This window comes from Mytilinidion resinicola (genome assembly GCF_010093595.1).
Source record: "Mytilinidion resinicola strain CBS 304.34 unplaced genomic scaffold BDZ99scaffold_3, whole genome shotgun sequence".
Taxonomy (NCBI): Eukaryota; Fungi; Ascomycota; class Dothideomycetes; order Mytilinidiales; family Mytilinidiaceae; genus Mytilinidion; species Mytilinidion resinicola.
This window is the reverse complement of record NW_022985439.1, coordinates 1,485,309-1,501,742: the sequence shown is the minus strand read 5'-3', so window position 1 is coordinate 1,501,742 and position 16,434 is coordinate 1,485,309. Positions and strand designations below refer to the sequence as shown.

Sequence of the window (16,434 nt, the reverse complement as noted above, 5' to 3'; positions counted from 1 at the left end):
GTGGTGTAGTGGCAACTCCCGGAGAAGGTCTCAACGAGAGAAACTCCCAACTATCCATTTCTTCCCTCCTTTTCTATCCCAACGTGGTGGTGGAGGTGGTCGAGAGGATGGCACATCTTAGCCCATTCCATGTCCACGCTAAGCTCATGAACGAGCCTAGGATCTGGCCATAGCATTTGATGTCTCTCTCTCAGCTTATTACTTTGTCTCCTCTCTGAAGGAATACTCTCGTCCAGGCGAGAATGATAAAGTCACGTGGAACGGGGTGAATTATCGGTGAATTCATCGACCAATGACTAAGCACGGTGGCATTTTGTCGCTAACAACATGAATACCAGGGACGCAGGGAATCACCCCAACCAGATGTCCATGAAGGTCATTCAATACTACTTCTTTCATGCTACTACATGAGCTCCATACGATATCAATCGAAATTGCCACATAGAGGCTCAAGACTTGACCGGTTTCGTGGGAAGAGAGATCCGAGTCTGCTAAGAAAGAGAGCTATTTATTCGCCTTTGGAATGTTCTTATAAGCTTGCTCATACCGTTTGTCGAGTCAATTGCCACCTTCTTAGGGTAAAACAGTGGCATTCGCACGAGCTACAGTACTAGGTCATCCGTTCGAGTAAACGGAATAGCACTGCCCAGACACCATTCTTCTTCTCACGATACCGAAATGAGGACTATCTCAACTGGTAGGTGGCTGCGCGGTCAACAAAGGACTCAATTACCATTGTAGGAGCCTATACAATATGTCTGGAGCTTCAAAAGCCCATAGGGGTACTCTAAGCAGTAACGGACGTATGTACCCAGACTGCTAGCAAGATACTGTGGAAAGTCAAACATAAGATAGAAGCAATCAACTTAGCTAAGGGAAGACCTATCCAAAACTCCCAAAACTTCCTCCGAACTCGGCTAAGGCGTTCATGGTCATGAGATTGCTTGTCGCACAGTAGCTTGAATAGCAGTATTCGACCTCGTCGGGTGTTGACGGAATAAATGACATGTGAGCAGCTAAGTATGGCGCGGTTTGCAGAGGTTACATAGTATGAGAATACAGCAGTGAAGCTTCTGAAATTGAATCTATCAAAACTCATTCATCGGACAAACCTATTTTATACCAAACGCTCACCTCCACTATACCTTGATGAGGCCATAAGGCTGAAGCCTTATCGATAAAGCTTCCCCAGCTTCAAGCTTGAGCATTGTCCCATCTCCCCAACCACCAACACCACCAAAATGTCAAGTCCAAATCCAAACCCAACCCTCCTCCCCTCCCCCTTCCCCGACGAACCCTCTTCAAAATCCCGCTCCTCCTCTCCCCGCCCACCCCACGACGCCGCCGCCGCCCCAGAACCCGCCGCCGACGAGCCGCCCTACCCTGAGACAGACGACCCCCCCTACATCGAACCCACGTCGACAACCCTCCTGCCGCCGCCCTCCTTCTCCCCCTTCTTCACCCTCATCGAAGACGCGGCCACGGGCGAGCACTACCACCCCTCGCTGCACTACCTCTTCGCCGACGACGACCCCATCCTGCTGACGGCGGCCTCGATGCGCGCGCTCGGCGTCGACGAGGCCGCGCTGCTCGTCGACGAGGCCGCGCTGCTCGCCGACGACCCCCACCAACACCAACACCAGCGCCACGAACCCGTCGAAGACGCCGACGACGAGATGCGCGAATCGCCGCTCCCGCCGCCGCTGCCGGGCGTCACGGAGCGCTACCTCGTGGTCGATGTGGGCGCGGACGGGCAGGCCGTGGCGGATGCGCAGAGCCTGAGCGCCGAGTGGCAGGTGACGCAGACGGCGGTGCGGGCGGCGCCGAGCTGGGACGAGGAGGCGGGCGGGGAGGGGCTGATGCTGGTGGTGGGTGGGGTGGAGGTGAAGCAGGCGGGGAAGCGGGCTGGGGGGCCTGGGGAGGCGAGGCTGGCGGAGGCGAGGGGGGCGACGGGGGGGGATGTGGTGGCGGGGTTGGAGCGGATTGTGGGGCTGTTTGATGGGGAGCTGGGGGTGTTGCGGAGGGTGGTTGGGGAGACGGGGGTGGAGCGGCCGGGGGCGGAGAGGAGGGAGAGTTGAGAGGGGCGAGGATGGAGGGTTGGGTAAGGAGTTTTGGGAAAAGGATGGGTGGATGGGCATAAGCATCGGATCGGTGGAGGCTGGCGTTTGATATGGGTTGTTTGGATTTCGTTCGTTCTCCTATGTTCGTCTCACTACACCGGATACACTTAACCCATCTCGCGATGCAATCGTCTAGTCGCTCTAAGTATCTCCCTCCACAATCAAATGTGCGCCTCTAAGCACCTTTCATCCATCAAAATCACAGCTCTCACCACCCGATATCCACCCCCCACCGATCCACAAACCTCCCACTCTCCACCTCGTTTCCCTTCTCAAGCAACTTCACCATATCCCCCACACTCTCCTCCGCACTAATCGCCCCCTCCTCCTTCCACTCCACCAACCTCGTCTCCACCCGCCCTGGATGCACTAACAGAAAATGTATCTCCGGCACATCAACACTAAAGCTCTTCACCACCGCATTCAGCGCCGCTTTCGACGCCCTGTACGCATACCCGCCGCCAGTCGTGTTGTACGACAACGAGCCCATGCGGGAGCTCATCACAACGACGCGCGGTGCTGCGGCGAGCCGGAGGTTGGGTAGGAGGGTCCGGATCACCAGAAACGTGCCCAGCGCGTTACTCTCAAACGTCCGCAGCATGGTCGCGACATCCATGGCTTCTAGCGACTCGGTGGCTGGTGCGTCGCCGGGGTGTGCGGCGACGGCGGAGGGCACGAGGCCGCGGATGCCGGCGCTGTGGATGACGAGGTCGATTGGTGTGTGCTTCAATTCTTTTGCAAGGTCTTGCAGGGACTGCTCCGAAGAGACGTTGAGGATGTGTTTTGTATAATGGGCCCTGTTTACCGGAGCAAGTTCGTGGCGGTCTACTGCTATTATGGTGGGAGGGGTTGGGAGGGAGAGGTAGTGTTGTAGGAATGCGAGGCCGAGGCCGGAGGCGGCGCCTGTGATCAGCACTGTAGGCATTGGGGAATATAAGACCACGTAGGGCCAGTTCTTTGGCTCCAAAAGGAAGAGGTGACGTTGAGGGTGATTGTTGATGTTTATCGTGAACGTGGGGTAAAAGCGGATGGAGAGAAGCGGGCCGATAGAAGCATTCTAGCGAATCAGAGAGCAGGGAGGTTTAAGGTTGCATCAAACGCGGGGCATCAGACACCCAACCTTATTGCGGCCTTCTTTCTACGTAGGTATGTGCCAGAGGAAGGATAGTCTTGAATCGAATTGCGGCAATTGAGAAAGCTAACTAATTAATAAGAGTGTGGCGAACTAAATCTAGAGAATGCTATAACTCAGGAATGGCCCCCAGTGCAGTGCTGATACTGATGTCGCCGCTCGATGACCTCACGCTGTCGACGAGTACGGCAGGGAATACGGCATTTGCAAAGGAACCATGCAAACACCCCTTCCGTCGCCCTATCTGCTTTTCCTGCCACGTAGCATGCTCCTCAATCTCACTATAAACACTCTTTCCCGTCCAAACACAGTGCCAATACCCTTTCAATACATCCCCAAAAGAACCCCCCCCCCCCCAGCCCAACCCAACCAACCATGTTCTACATGCCCGGCAGCACCCCGCACAACCTCCCCCACGACCCCTTCAAAGCCTGCGTCCTGCCGCGCCCCATCGGCTGGCTCAGCACCCTCTCCCCCGCCGGCCACGCCAACCTAGCGCCCTACTCGCAATTCAACAACCTGACCTTCGACCCGCCCTACGTCATGTTCAGCGCGAACCAAACCGCCGCCGCGACGCAGAAGGACACGGTGCGCAACGTCGAAGCCACGCGCGTCTTCTGCTGGAACCTCGCCACCTACGCGCTGCGCGAGGCCGTCAACGCGACGGCGGCGGAGCTGCCGCACGGCGCGGACGAGTTCGCCCACGCCGGCTTGGCGCGCGAGCCGAGCAGGACCGTGTTTGTGATGGTCAAGACGGCGGCGGCGGGGGGCTACGAGGAGGAGCAGCGCGTGCCCGTGCCCATGGTGCAGGCGTCGCCCGTGCGGTTTGAGTGCGAGTACTACACCACACTACGGCTGCCGGGGCGGGCGCCGGTGGGAAGTGCGGATGTGGTGATTGGGCGCGTGGTGGGGGTTCATATTAAGGAGGAGGTGTTGACGGATGGGAAGATAGATGTCCGCAAGACGCTGCCGATTGCGCGGTGTGGGTATTTTGAGTATGCGGTTGTGAGGGAGGTGTTTGAGATGGTGGTACCCGGGGGTGAGGGGGCTAGGGCGGCGATGGAGGGGAGTGGGAAGGCGATTCAGGAGATGGGGGAGAGAGTGGGTGATGAGGAGGAGGGTGGAGAGGGGGATGTGGTTGCTGGTGCTGAGGTGGTTTGAGGTAGGAAGAAGGTGGCTTAGTCGTTGCTTTATGGGACTGCAGTTGTTTTTTGAGGAGTATGACACTAGCAGAAAATGTCGAAAATATAGCTTGCTTTTCTGAGGTTTGTGGGTGGAGAAGTCCCTCAGGACGGTACAGATGCTATATTGATGTCTAGTATTCTGAGAACCATATGATAAGAGCAGATGCAATACTTTAGTACGGAATATAGCGCACTAAAAAAGGAGCCTACGCCATCAACTCAGCCTCCATTGGCTCCTGGTTTCCAGAAACAGTGTACGATGCGAGTGGATCTGACTCTCGAAGAAGGATTCGGAGACAAGTTTTGTGACCAGAAACGTAAGTATACACTCGAGTACAGAATTCGCACATGTCTCTTAACCCCTTGCGCGATCCCTCACAAATAAAGCGACCAGGGCTTCAACATCCTCATATTTTCTGACAGATCAAAATCTTCGGGATAAGTTGACGCACAGGCCATCGATGCCAGAGGATGCCGAGCGAGCAGAATGACACACTTCTAAGCTTCTTTTCATCTTATTGTTTTGAAACCGTATTTTCGGAGACGTTCCCCCACCTCACGGTAAGAGGCGTTATCACGTGACAGCGTCTCACCCAGTAGCAAGGGAGACCGGGTCACAAATTCCACTACGTAGGATTGGAATGTGCTCTTTAGAGACACGCATTCGGAAGTTTCCTTCGTGTACGTCGCGCTTACTTGAGGCCCTGGAGTGCCCGCATGAGTGACTTTTCGAGTTTGATTTCTTTTGCGATAGTTTGAATGGAAGACTCATTATTGCCAACGCTGGGCTCACCACGTGACATGGCGGCTGGTTTCCGAGGCCGCGGAAGATTTGGGAATGGGTGTTTGCCGCCGCTACTATTAGCAGCCATATGCGTGGTTATGGTATACATGGCATCCACGATGCTAGAAAGCCCTAGTCCGAGGAGGATACAACAAGAAGCTTTGCCAGATCCAAGCCGGGGACGATTCGAAGACATGCCGAAGGCCCATACGACGAGCGAGAAGCCGACGAATGCAACCGGGACGCCGAAAGCGCAGGAGAAGACCTGGAAGGAGAAGATCGAAGAAATAAACCCATGGGCGAAACACGAAGACAGCGAACCAAGTCCGAACGCCACAACGCTAGAATCCGAATTGCTCATATATCCCGACGAGCCTTCCCTAGGCGCGAGGGTGCGGATTGGAAAAGTGATGATGCAGTTCGGCCACCGGTCGCCGGTATACGATCGCGCTCTTCGGTCACACGAGCGGCACAACAAGATCCACAACTACCCACTACACATCCTGCGATATCCGATCCTCGACGGCATATGGGCGAAAGCGGCGTACATCCAGTATGTGCTGCTTCGTGAAATGAGCAAACCGGAAGCGGATCGACTACAGTGGCTGTTCTGGGTGGATTCCGATACCATCATCATGGACCCATTGATGCCGATCGAAGCACTACTTCCGCCGGATGACCCGGAGTGGGATGACGTGAATCTGCTGGTCGCTCATGACTGGAACGGGTTGAATGCTGGGGTGTTCCCAGTGCGTGTTTGCGACTGGAGTGTCGAGCTCTTCTCTGCGGTCCTCGCCCTGCGCTTCTACAAACCGGACATTGACCTTCCTTATGCGGAGCAGAGCGCCATTGATTACCTGATCCAAGACGAGAGGCTAAGTCCAAATGTAATCAAAACGCCCCAACGATAGTTCAACGCATACCAGCCTAAGTTCGGAAGCGACAACGTGGAATTCTAGCAAGCGAGGAAGGGAGACATGCTTGTTCATTTCCCTGGAAATGACCATCGGGACGAGCGGATGCGGCAATGGCTCGATATGGCGGAGAGACATAAGTGGGATATTGAGCTTCAGAATACTCTGTATCCCGAGGAGACGGCCGAATTCTGGGGTGAAGAGAAGAAAAAGCGAGTGGAGTGGAGGAAGAAAGCAGAAGCTTTCAAGAAGGACGTGTCGATATACCTTGAGGAGCTGAACGAACGGGTATCCGAATTCGGCAGGAAGCTGACAGACGACGAGCACCACTCTTTGGAAGATCAGATCTCCAAGACCAAAGAGGTCATGACTGACAAGAAGACGATGAACAACATCCACAAGTTGGAGACCGAGTTCCAGAATCTGAAAGAGGTGCGTGCTATCGTCCATGCGGGATGTTCTGGTATGAAATGTGTGAGGGGCTAACGTAACGTAACGTACGATAGGAGTCTACAACATTGCGAGAACTCATCGAGGCGCTCGGAACGCTGAAGCAGGAAGAAAAGTTCAAGAAGGAGAAGGAGGAAGAAGCGCGTAAGAAGGAAAATGAAGAGGAGCTCAGGAGAAAGAAGGAAGACGCGTTAAAGAAGGAGCAGCATACGCCACCTCTTCCCCCGCATCCCCCAAGGCTCCCAAAGCCGCCACATCTCCTGAAAGTGAGACTGCGGAGGAACCCGACGCAGAAAGTACGTCTTCTATGAAGGAATCGTAAGGCAAGAGAGGCATTGCGTGAACATGTTGCTAGTAGCAGGATCGTCAAGCTGGGAGCTGTGATACATAGGCAAAGCGGGAAAGGGAAGAAGGGAAGAAGGTTTTGGAAATCTCGTGTCTCATGGAAGTACGAATGCAGGATGTCCCAGAAGGGCCATCATAGACGAGGAGGAGGCAGACGCCAGAACTAGGTAGAAAGAAGACACGACAGGGAAGGCCCCAGCAAATGAAATGGCATTGATAGGGGAACACTGCAGGATGGAAAGGCTAGTCCCATGACGGTTTCTGGTGGAGGCGGCCTAAGGTCTGGCTACTGAAATATATAGACTATTGCAAGCATGATAGCGACGTGTTCAACATGAAGGTCGGCAAAGCTAATGTCGGGGTCGAAGCCGTCGGTGATGGCAGATGGCGACATCTGCCATGTGCTTCCCAAGGCCACCTTTGAGTTGGTGATGGGCGGGCGGGGTTGTGAGGGGGTGGTTACGCGGCGTCTGTTGAGGCCTAGGCCCAACATTATGGTGTTGATGGCGGTGTACGGGTGGTGTTGGGGTACGCTGTGAGGCCAGATGGTAAGAGGCGCAAACAATTGCAGACGCGGATATGGAGAATAGCTCCTCGAAACATGGGGCATGAGGCTAGGTAATGAAGCTGGCGGTATACAATCCCGATTAGCGAGAGACTGGCCGGGAACCGATCGGGGGGCGTGGGCGGGCTCGTAACACATGTGAAACACTCGATTCCCATGACGTTGGGAGCAGCTTTCAGTGAAGTGGAAAGAGGGGTAAGCATGGAATTTCGCAACATTGCTCGATCGGCTGTCGTCAGGCTCGGGGCGTTGTTGGGCTGGAGAGGCGTCGTGGGGCGGCCGGAGAGATTCGAGCAGGGTAGCAGGGTGCTCTCAACACCATGGCGCGGCTCCAAGATGTAGCGCGTGAAGAAATGCAGAGCTTCAAGCTTGTGCCGCCGTGGACGAATGAGGCGCGAGGCGTGTATGATTGTGGGCGGCGATGATGCAAGGCAAGCTGGCGTCCGTGGGAGAGCCGAACGTCGCTCGGTCTCCCCACCGGGAAGATCTCTCCAGGCGAATTGCAGCTGGCCATTGGCTGCACAAACGAGAAGCTGCAGACGGCGGGGTCATGGAAGAGAGCAGGACACAACTCCGACTCCACATTCGTCCTGAGAGCAGGTGGCTGACTGAGAGATGCAGATCGAAGTCCAGATAATGTCGCGAACTAGAGGCAGACAGGGCGATCTGGAGAGGCAATCGCGGCCTTCACCACACCACGGCCAGAAGTCGACGCGCTGGGAGCAGCAGGGCTCCAGGATAGCTCGGCGGGAGATGCACGGCCTAACGGGCAGGGTGCAGTTGGTGCATCGCCATTCGCGGACTTGTGCAACGTAGGTGGTAAAATCCGAGGGCGGGACATCGTGAAGCGTGCTGGGCTGGAGGCTGCGCGTGGAAAGCACATCGCCCGACGCGGTGCTCGTGGCCGGGTTTTAGAAGAAACAGAGGCGCTGTGCTCATGGCCGTCCTTGCGCACAGAAGGAGGCTCGCTGGGAACTCTGGCGGCTTCGTGGCGTGCTCCAGCATCATGATCGCCTGAAGCCTGGCTTGGCGTGCAGTCGGCAGCTCCAGATGCCAGCCTGGATGCCAACCTGGAGGCCAACCTGGATGCCACAATGTCGCCGACGATCGACACGCGCTAAGCCGCCACGGCCCTCGCGCTCGCTTCTTCGGGACATTACGACGGCTGCGTGGCCGCTCATTGGCCACGAGCATCGTGATTTCCTCCGATTGTGATTGTTGGCCGTGCTTGTGCTTCTGCATTCCGCGCTGCTGCACTCGCACCGTGCACAAGCGTTTCCCGACGTTTGCAGTGCATCGTCCACGCAAGCCACGCAATGATGCCCTCCCCTCTGCCCTCCGCCGCGGCTGGCAGGAGCTGCCGACCAAGGCTCACGACAGCTGCTGGACGATGCCAATCCGCTTTCGTTGCCCGTGCCGTGCCGCTTGACTGCGATCAGCCTCGCCTGATGCCAATCCTGCTCGAATTCGGCCTCGAACCCAACCCCAGCTGCGCCACCGACCTGCACGCCAACGCGTCCGGCACGCCCACCTCCCGCCGCATCCAAGCCGAAAGGCCTCTTGATCCATGATGCTGTGGCCCGCCGCCTGGGAGAACCGCACCAGGGGACTCCTGTCCGTGTTCCAAATACTGCCTGCCCGCAGCTTCGGCAGACCAAGACAGTCGGCGCCCATCTCAAACATCCATCTCCACTGCCTGTGAGCGAGCATCTTGAATTATGGTCGAGCGGCCGCCAGTTCCCAGCCGCTGCTCCTCCCTGCGCTCACGCTGTGCTTCCAGCAACAGTTTCCACAGCTGTCACAATTCCCACGACGGCTCCAACGACAGCACCGTTTCCAGCTCCCGGGAACAGGCCAAGCCGAGCACGCAGGGCCAGATCCCAGCCGTGTCCCGCGTCAATCTCGACGGGCCGTCTGGCGACCTGGCTGATATCCCAGCTGACGCGACGTCGACCCAGACTCTTAAGCTCGACTCCGTCCCAAACTTCTCCCGCGTGAGGACAGCTGCCGGTGTCGACCTCCCAGAAGACGTTCCAGAGGACCCAATGGCACCAATACGGGTATCCAGGAGAGCTCCAACCGGCCCTAGTGCCATGAGGAATCCTACGCGCCAGGAAAAGGTCAAACGATGGGACGGCGAGACGAGGACGGTTGAAGAATGGGATGGGCTACGGAGGGTAAGCTACCCTGTCTCAATACGTCAAGACTACACTAATCATTTGCAACTTTTAGGACCAGGAATTGTGGTACGAACAGGGTGACTGCAATGTGCATCTCTATGCTAGAGGCGCCTCGCGACGCGGCCCTTCATTTCGTGTCCCTTTCAAAGCTTTGCGGGAAAGCAATTGCGGTGCCATGTTCAGTCTCTGCTTTGCACAGATGGCCTCGGGTGCGCCAGGCCGCCGCTCCTCGCGCATCTCCACTACAGGGCCTTGTGAACTATACATACCAGCTCCAGACGAATCTTCTAGGGAGGCGTCTTTCCAATGGCACCTTACAACACGCAACTTCTTCGCCTTTGTCCTTGGAAAGCCGCTTGTGGGAACTTATCTTGGCAAAACCCTCGTTGATTTGCAGGAAAGAATGCACCTCTTCCGGTCTGGGCAGATCAACAACCATGAGGACTTCATGGCCTACATCGACGACATGGGATACCGCAACTTTGTCGACACCCCAGACTACGCTCTCTCAATGCTGTACTACGCCGAGCACTACCAGCTCCGCGATCTTTGGGTAGACGCTTTCGTCCATTGCGTCGGAATGAACGACCGACTGTGTTTGAGTCCAGAGTTTGATGTTCGTACTACCAGCCCCTAATCGCATTTGCATAGCTGACACACTCCTAGCAAATACGCCGTGTCACCAAAGCACTCATCACAAGAGCTTATCTTGAAATGGACCTCCATTTGGGACGAGTGGCTGCGGCTCTGAGCCACTTCCTCGAGGATGACTTATCAACTTCGAATCTTGGCCTCAGTCAGGGAGCTCGAGCTCATCTAGACCGCTTCCGATCTTTCCTCCAGAGCTTCTACGTCGAAAAGTTCGGATACTGGCCACCCCCTGAAGGCGCTTCATACTCAAAGTCGCTCTATAGATCCATGTACTTCGACTTCCGGAGCCTCTATGACTACTTGGTAGATGTGGAGTCAGCCGACACCATTCAGACCCAGAAGCCGGCAAGCGGAGGAATCTGTGTTCTGCAAAATGTCCACGCGTTTGACAGGCGACATAAATTTACTCCGCTGCCCCACCCACTGCCAAAATTGCCGTATGTCTCTAGTCAAGCTAACCGGACACAATCGCAACGTGCGTTGGTAGCGTTCAAGCTCGGCTCGAAGAATGCCAAAATGGATGTATACCTGACCACGCGAGCGGCGCTGATTGCCGCTACGAACACGAATGATATCTCAGTTACTACCTCTCCCCTGGTTGTGTCATACATGCGCTTCGAGCGGGAGTGCGCGGTGAAGCAACGGGAAGAAAAGGTCTCGATAGCAGACGCGAGGAAAGTTCGGTGGCTACTGATATACGGCGCACTCCAGATTCTTATCTCAGCTATCCGAGCGCCAAAAGAGGTGCGCGATACCGAGGAGGCCAACTACCCACTATGCTGTCTTGTTGCTGGAACCCCACCATGGAAGATTGGTGCACAGGCGTTGAAGACACCCGCAGTACCATCGGCCAATGCGACTGAAGCTTTTACCACTTATCTTTCGGAAGTTGTGAAGCCGGATGACGATTCTTTCTTAACCGACGACATGACTCCTCCAACCAACATTCAGCCGGACTGCGAGATGGGGGACTACTTCACTCATACCAATAACGACGTCGGGTCAACCTCTTCTTTACAGCATCAGCTCCCCGTGGAAGTTCCGGCACCCCTTCGCGTTTCCTCGCCTATCCTTCGCAATACATCGATCAAATCCATGAAACAGTTTGCAGTGTCACGCTTTTCTCGCCGCAATAGCGTGTTAGTTAAAACGCACTCTCAGCCGTTCTGTGAGATCATCGTGCATGGTTACGGCAATGGATTGAATGAAACTATTGTCGACCCTCCGTCTGTAACCGCATCTCCCCGATCAGACTCTCCTCAGCGACCATCCAGCATCATTCCCACGATTTCTATGGCTCCTGTACCAGATTCTGAGGCCTTGGATCGGCCAGTCCCAAAAAAGCTGGGCCACGGGCGTGTTCAACGACCCATGCACCTCGAACTCAACTGCGATTCGCTTCCTGATATGGAGCGTACTCCTACCTTGGATACTTTCCAGATCCATGGCGTTCAGGAACTCAACGCATCAGGCTCAACTAGCACCAGCTCGGATACCAGTTCACCCATGACGCCAGTCTTTAGCCGCGCCAGCTCAACTTCGTCAGCGTCTAGTTATGGGCAATCCAATAAAGAAAATGACAACAGAGATGTAAGCGAATGCAGTAATGTTCTTGGTGGACTGGTTTCGATGGACAGCCCGACCTCGAAATATAGCTCGGCGCCCAACTCCCCTGTATCCCCTACGGCACGCGGGCGAAAACTTCGATTCAGCTTCGGCAGCGCGTCTAGCGAAGCCGCGCCGATAGATCTCCAGCAAGTCAATAGAGCACCATCGCTCGCCGGTTTTGACTTCGGACTCGATAGTACCTTCGAGACTGCTCCTTCGATCAAACATTGCCCTTCCTTTGACTCCTACAAAATTCCTACCGAAGCTATGCCACAGCTTCTCCGCCGCAGCATCTCACTCGAATCGTCCGACACTATGCGTAAAGCGGCGCCGGCTGTAGACATATATGCCGCGCTGCAGATGCTCCCACGTAGTGCTACGCCTCAAAAGGAACGGATTGAGGAGTATGCGGAAGATTCCGCACCCTCACCGTCCGTTTCCATGCCTCTTCAGCTAGCGAGCAAATTTCAAAAACCCAATCTCAAAAAGAGATTGAGCCTCAGGATGTGGGGCTAAACCTTGTACAGCGTCATATTTCCTTACGTTTGTGAGCGTTCTTGCGGTCAGCGATACTTCAATATTGTTTCGTTCAAGCGTTTTCGCCTTGCTGCTCGCCTCGGCCTCCATCTGCTACCGCAATATTTTGATACCCACACACTCGCTCGAGTTTCTTTATATCTCTGGTTTTGGTGCTTGGTCTAGATTGGTGCCATTTCGAAACATGGTTGACATGGATCGAAGTAACTTGTAATGTCTCGCTTAATCGAAGGGTCGTTGGGATTGAGTAAGGGAAGAAAGCGTTGAGAATGAGGCAATCGGATACTTAAAGGGGTGAGGCTTGACTCAACCGAAATCTATATCACACATATATCATACCCTCTACTTTCGATCATGCTAGCTTGCAGCTCATTCTAACAGCCCGCTGCCCTATCAGTGTGCCTAACAATCGCGCGACGTTTGGAGTGCGTGGCCTTGGCGGGACCTCTAACTAGCTCTGGTCTAGAGACTATCGGTAGCACTCAAGGACCAATTGACAACTAGGACATGGCACCAGCCAATCCGACTAATATCAGCATTTGGAGAAAGATATCTCGGAACGGCTCCGATGCGGTATCATTGACAGGCCCGCTCACTTTTCGAGAATCATTCGACACATGACTCGGAGACGATAGACGATTACGTATGTTACTTCTGAGCAAACATGGATCAGGGCCTGATCTTCCCTGAATAGCACGCTATTTACATCTCCATGCGTACTTGGTCACAAGGCGGATTATAGCTATCTAGTGCCAAATGCAGCTTCCCCTCCAAGTTCCACCACATGCCTCGTTAATGACAATAGGGCTGCTCTTGTTCTCTCACGAAGCGGCAAATAGGTCAGACGTACACTCAACATCTGTACCATTCACCCATGTTCTCGAATATGTAGGTGCTAAAAAGCATTGGGAGACGAAACAACAGATCCACGAAACCGAGTGAGGCGAGACGTGGTGCACGGACTTCTTTCATCTTAAATGAGACGGCTCACAAAAAGGTTAGCGTTAGCCGCCCAACCCTTTTCTTCCTGACGCTGCATTTTCCTCTTCTTTCTTCAAAAGCTACTTCTGTCAAGTTCTTGCGGAGCTTTGAGCTCCTTTCCGGTCTTTTAAACGCTGATTTGGTGGTGACGCAGAGCGACGAGAGCGGCATTCACTCCACACGGGGCTACGCGCTGCCCCGTGACTTTGTCAGGGGGGCGCCTGTTTTGGACCCCAAACATGGCCATCCGAGTCCCAATCAGGTCAAGCTGGTTTGAACAACACCTGGCGTCGATATTTGACAACTGCAAAAAGCACCACTTAAGAAGTTTCTTCGACAGATCATGAAAGCGTCAATACTGTTGCTTCCACATGGAAGCACCAGGTCATCACATCGAACATTCTCAAGAAGGATAAGATCAGCATATTGCTTTGGCGATCATCGATACCCTTTCTAAACCTTCTGCCAACTTCACCTCAACAAAGGTATGTTAGAGGTAAAGGATAGAAATAGCGAGCATCGCCCATCACGCAACCCAAGGTGCTCCAGTCAAAACGTATCCATCAATTACTTTTCCAGTATACTCAACAGGCCATGCCATGGTGCGGCTTTTGTTGCACAACCATCCTTTATGAACTCCTTTCGTCTCAGACCACTATGCCCATTCTCAAGATCAGCAAACCTAGCCAGCAAACAGCTGCCAGTCCCCCCTTCATGGCACGTCAATACTCCAAGAAGACCCATCTTCCACGGCACAGGCTCAACAAACCCCAATTCCCCGGCCAGTTGTCGTCATTGGCCCAAGTCGTTCCAAGCCGGCCCTCAGCGCTCTCGAAGCAGGAATCCCGCCAACGCCGTAAAATCGGGTTATGACGCATCGACCTTATCAACAATGCTCTCAATAGCCATGCTGCGCGTCGACGGCGTCGTCGGCGTCGGCGGTGCCCTGGCCTCGACCTTCTTCGCCGCCGCCGCCGGCTCGGGCCTCTCCACCGCAACAGGCGTCGGCGGCTCCGCGTCCGCCATCTCCTCATCCTCCCCGCCCACGACCTCATCCACCTCCTTCAGCCAGCTCGTCTTCAGCACCTCCATCGGCGGGTCCAGATCGCCGGGCTTGCCGCCGCGCCGCGCCTCGGCCGCCGACATCTTGCGCTCGCCGCGCTTGTGCGGGTGGAAGTGCATGCGGCGCAGGTGGCTGGCGGCGTTGTAGCACTCGTTGTACTTCTTGCCCGACTGGCAGGCCTTGCAATTGGCCAGGAAGGACTGGTCGGGCGACGTGTCGACCGTCATCCACACCTTGCGCGTCTTGCGGTGCACGCGGTTCGTGTGCCGGCGCAGCTCGTGCTCGCTGCGGAAGCCGTCCGGGTAGTCGTTGCAGGAGGGGCATTTCAGGCGCAGGACTTTCCGCGGCGGCGTCTTGGGCGGCGCGAAGCCTGTCCCGGGCGAGGGAGGGCTGCTCGCGCTGCTGGCGGGGAGCTCGACCTTGCTGGGCGGTGGTGCGGCGGCGGTGGTGGCAGCCGTGAGGGTGGGCGCCGGTGACTGGGGTTCTGGAGCAGCAGCTGCTGATGTTGCTGCTGCCGGCGTAGGCGGCGGTGGTGGTGGAGCGGGACCTTGAATTGGAGCGGTAGGTGGGACTGGAGCTGGGGCTGGAGCGGGAGGTTGCTGGGACAGGACGGGGGCCGTCGAGGCGGCCGCTGAGGCTTTTGCCAATGCCTCTTGCTTCGCCTTTGCCCTCGACTTCGCGGCAGCCATTGGGTCTCGCGACGCTCACAGGCAGGCGGCAGATTCGAACGTCCGGCACGCACGGGGTGGCGCGAGGCTTCACGGGCAGATCGACGGGCAGGTTCCGGGGCAGAGCAGCAAGCAGCAGCAGCCAGCAGCAGCAGCAGCAGCAGACGTCAGACGGCGGCGATATGTATCGCAGCGGGAGCGGCGGAGGGGCGGAGCGGTGTCGTAGCTAGTGAATCTGGGGAGGATCATACATGGCCCTGGCACAGTAGTAGGGAGTAGGGTGCGGGGGAGGGGACTCTGTCGGGGGGGGGGTAAGTGGGCGGCCTGCCTTCTGCCTGATATTCGTGAGCTCGCACTGCACTCTGCACTCGCTGGGCTGGCAGCAGCAGCAGGGCGGGCGGATCAGTCGTCGGCGGGCGCGCGAGGCTGAGTTCAGCCCTCTTGTAAGCCTCGCTTTGGCCCGTTCCCCCAGCGGGTGCGGCCTTGTCTCTTTCGACGCAGCCACGTCCGAGAGCGGATGGCCCAGCTGACGGCCGATTCGCTGGGCCCGCAACTCTCTCAGCCTGGAGAGCGAGCCGGCCCTGCGAGCCCTGGCGTGGGCCAGACCGGGCACGGCGTTGATACGGCAGCCCAAAAAGAAAATGGGCTGCGCACACGCCACGGGTGCCCACCACTGGCCTCGGCTCTTTCCGGTGACGACTGCGCGATCCCGGGAAGGATTCGCACGCCCGTCAAAGCCCGGCCTAGCGCCTGTGCTGCGTCACGGCATCCCGAGCGCACGCCAGCCTCGCGGCCTTCCTCTTCCCGACTCCTCTCGCTCTCCTCCACAACGACGCACCGCTACTCTTGCATGCACGGCGGCGGCTACAAGCGATGACGCTCGCGCTGGTCGACGAGGGCTGCGTGCGGACGGGCATCGTGCCATCGACACCCCAGCCCTGCCTGCTCCCTCGCCATCTTTTGCTCTCACGGCGACCAGCCAGTGGGCAGTCAGCTGCCATCAGCCTTAGGCCCAGCTGCCAACGGGCCTGCTCCAGCCAGCCTCGCGCCGTTCAGGTCAGCTGGTGCTTACCTATGGCACTGTCTTGAGAGCGAGCTTTTTTTTTTTCTTCTCCGATGTTGCAATGCAACAGGATGAGCACGTTTCTTGCAGCAGCGTTGGAAAAGCTAGGTTTCTAAATTCGAGAGCTGGAGGAGCTGGATGGAGCGTTAAGGAGGCGTTACTGGATACAGCAGGTTCTGTTATACGAGG

At 56.2% G+C, this 16,434-nt stretch overlaps 7 protein-coding genes across 7 annotated transcripts; 4 read left to right on the top strand and 3 right to left on the bottom strand.

Moving 5' to 3' along the window:
- Nucleotides 1–1,233: 1,233 nt before the first annotated feature.
- Nucleotides 1,234–2,078, top strand: BDZ99DRAFT_566927 (uncharacterized protein; the record flags this gene model as incomplete). Its single annotated transcript, XM_033727635.1, has 1 exon — nt 1,234–2,078. Exon 1 carries the CDS (start codon nt 1,242–1,244, stop codon nt 2,076–2,078), a length of 837 nt encoding a protein of 278 aa, XP_033581981.1. The 5' UTR covers nt 1,234–1,241.
- Nucleotides 2,079–2,157: 79 nt separating this feature from the next.
- BDZ99DRAFT_458965 (NAD(P)-binding protein) lies at nt 2,158–3,107 on the bottom strand. Its single transcript, XM_033719052.1, has one exon. The coding sequence runs from the start codon at nt 3,043–3,045 to the stop codon at nt 2,329–2,331; it is 717 nt and encodes a 238-aa protein (XP_033581980.1). The 5' UTR covers nt 3,046–3,107; the 3' UTR covers nt 2,158–2,328.
- A 520-nt stretch (nt 3,108–3,627) lies between these two features.
- BDZ99DRAFT_408632 (uncharacterized protein) lies at nt 3,628–4,426 on the top strand (the record flags this gene model as incomplete). The annotated part of the gene is made up of 1 exon (XM_033716516.1): nt 3,628–4,426. One exon carries the CDS (start codon nt 3,628–3,630, stop codon nt 4,411–4,413), a length of 786 nt encoding a protein of 261 aa, XP_033581979.1. The 3' UTR covers nt 4,414–4,426.
- Nucleotides 4,427–5,612: 1,186 nt separating this feature from the next.
- BDZ99DRAFT_348897 (uncharacterized protein) lies at nt 5,613–6,125 on the top strand (the record flags this gene model as incomplete). The annotated part of the gene is made up of 1 exon (XM_033714474.1): nt 5,613–6,125. A coding segment is annotated over one exon (513 nt), but the record flags the coding sequence as incomplete, so codon positions are not given.
- A 1,016-nt stretch (nt 6,126–7,141) lies between these two features.
- BDZ99DRAFT_458963 (uncharacterized protein) lies at nt 7,142–7,743 on the bottom strand. The gene has a single exon (XM_033719051.1). The coding sequence runs from the start codon at nt 7,630–7,632 to the stop codon at nt 7,216–7,218; it is 417 nt and encodes a 138-aa protein (XP_033581977.1). The 5' UTR covers nt 7,633–7,743; the 3' UTR covers nt 7,142–7,215.
- Nucleotides 7,744–9,405: 1,662 nt separating this feature from the next.
- On the top strand, nt 9,406–12,823 carry BDZ99DRAFT_435071 (uncharacterized protein). The gene is made up of 3 exons (XM_033717470.1): nt 9,406–9,671; nt 9,727–10,290; nt 10,341–12,823. The coding sequence occupies exons 1-3, from the start codon at nt 9,540–9,542 to the stop codon at nt 12,447–12,449; spliced, it is 2,805 nt and encodes a 934-aa protein (XP_033581976.1). The 5' UTR covers nt 9,406–9,539; the 3' UTR covers nt 12,450–12,823.
- Nucleotides 12,824–13,832: 1,009 nt separating this feature from the next.
- On the bottom strand, nt 13,833–15,478 carry BDZ99DRAFT_458961 (uncharacterized protein). Its single transcript, XM_033719050.1, has one exon. The coding sequence runs from the start codon at nt 15,201–15,203 to the stop codon at nt 14,319–14,321; it is 885 nt and encodes a 294-aa protein (XP_033581975.1). The 5' UTR covers nt 15,204–15,478; the 3' UTR covers nt 13,833–14,318.
- Between the last annotated feature and the right edge of the window lie 956 nt (nt 15,479–16,434).

Coding starts and splice junctions, on each gene's coding strand:
- BDZ99DRAFT_458961 (XM_033719050.1), bottom strand. CDS start 15,203: ATGGCTGCCGCGAAGTCGAGGGCAAAGGCGAAGCAAGAGGCATTGGCA.
- BDZ99DRAFT_458965 (XM_033719052.1), bottom strand. CDS start 3,045: ATGCCTACAGTGCTGATCACAGGCGCCGCCTCCGGCCTCGGCCTCGCA.
- BDZ99DRAFT_458963 (XM_033719051.1), bottom strand. CDS start 7,632: ATGTGTTACGAGCCCGCCCACGCCCCCCGATCGGTTCCCGGCCAGTCT.
- BDZ99DRAFT_435071 (XM_033717470.1), top strand. CDS start 9,540: ATGGCACCAATACGGGTATCCAGGAGAGCTCCAACCGGCCCTAGTGCC. Junction 9,672..9,726: donor AATGGGATGGGCTACGGAGG/GTAAGCTACCCT, acceptor TGCAACTTTTAG/GACCAGGAATTGTGGTACGA. Junction 10,291..10,340: donor GTTTGAGTCCAGAGTTTGAT/GTTCGTACTACC, acceptor ACACACTCCTAG/CAAATACGCCGTGTCACCAA.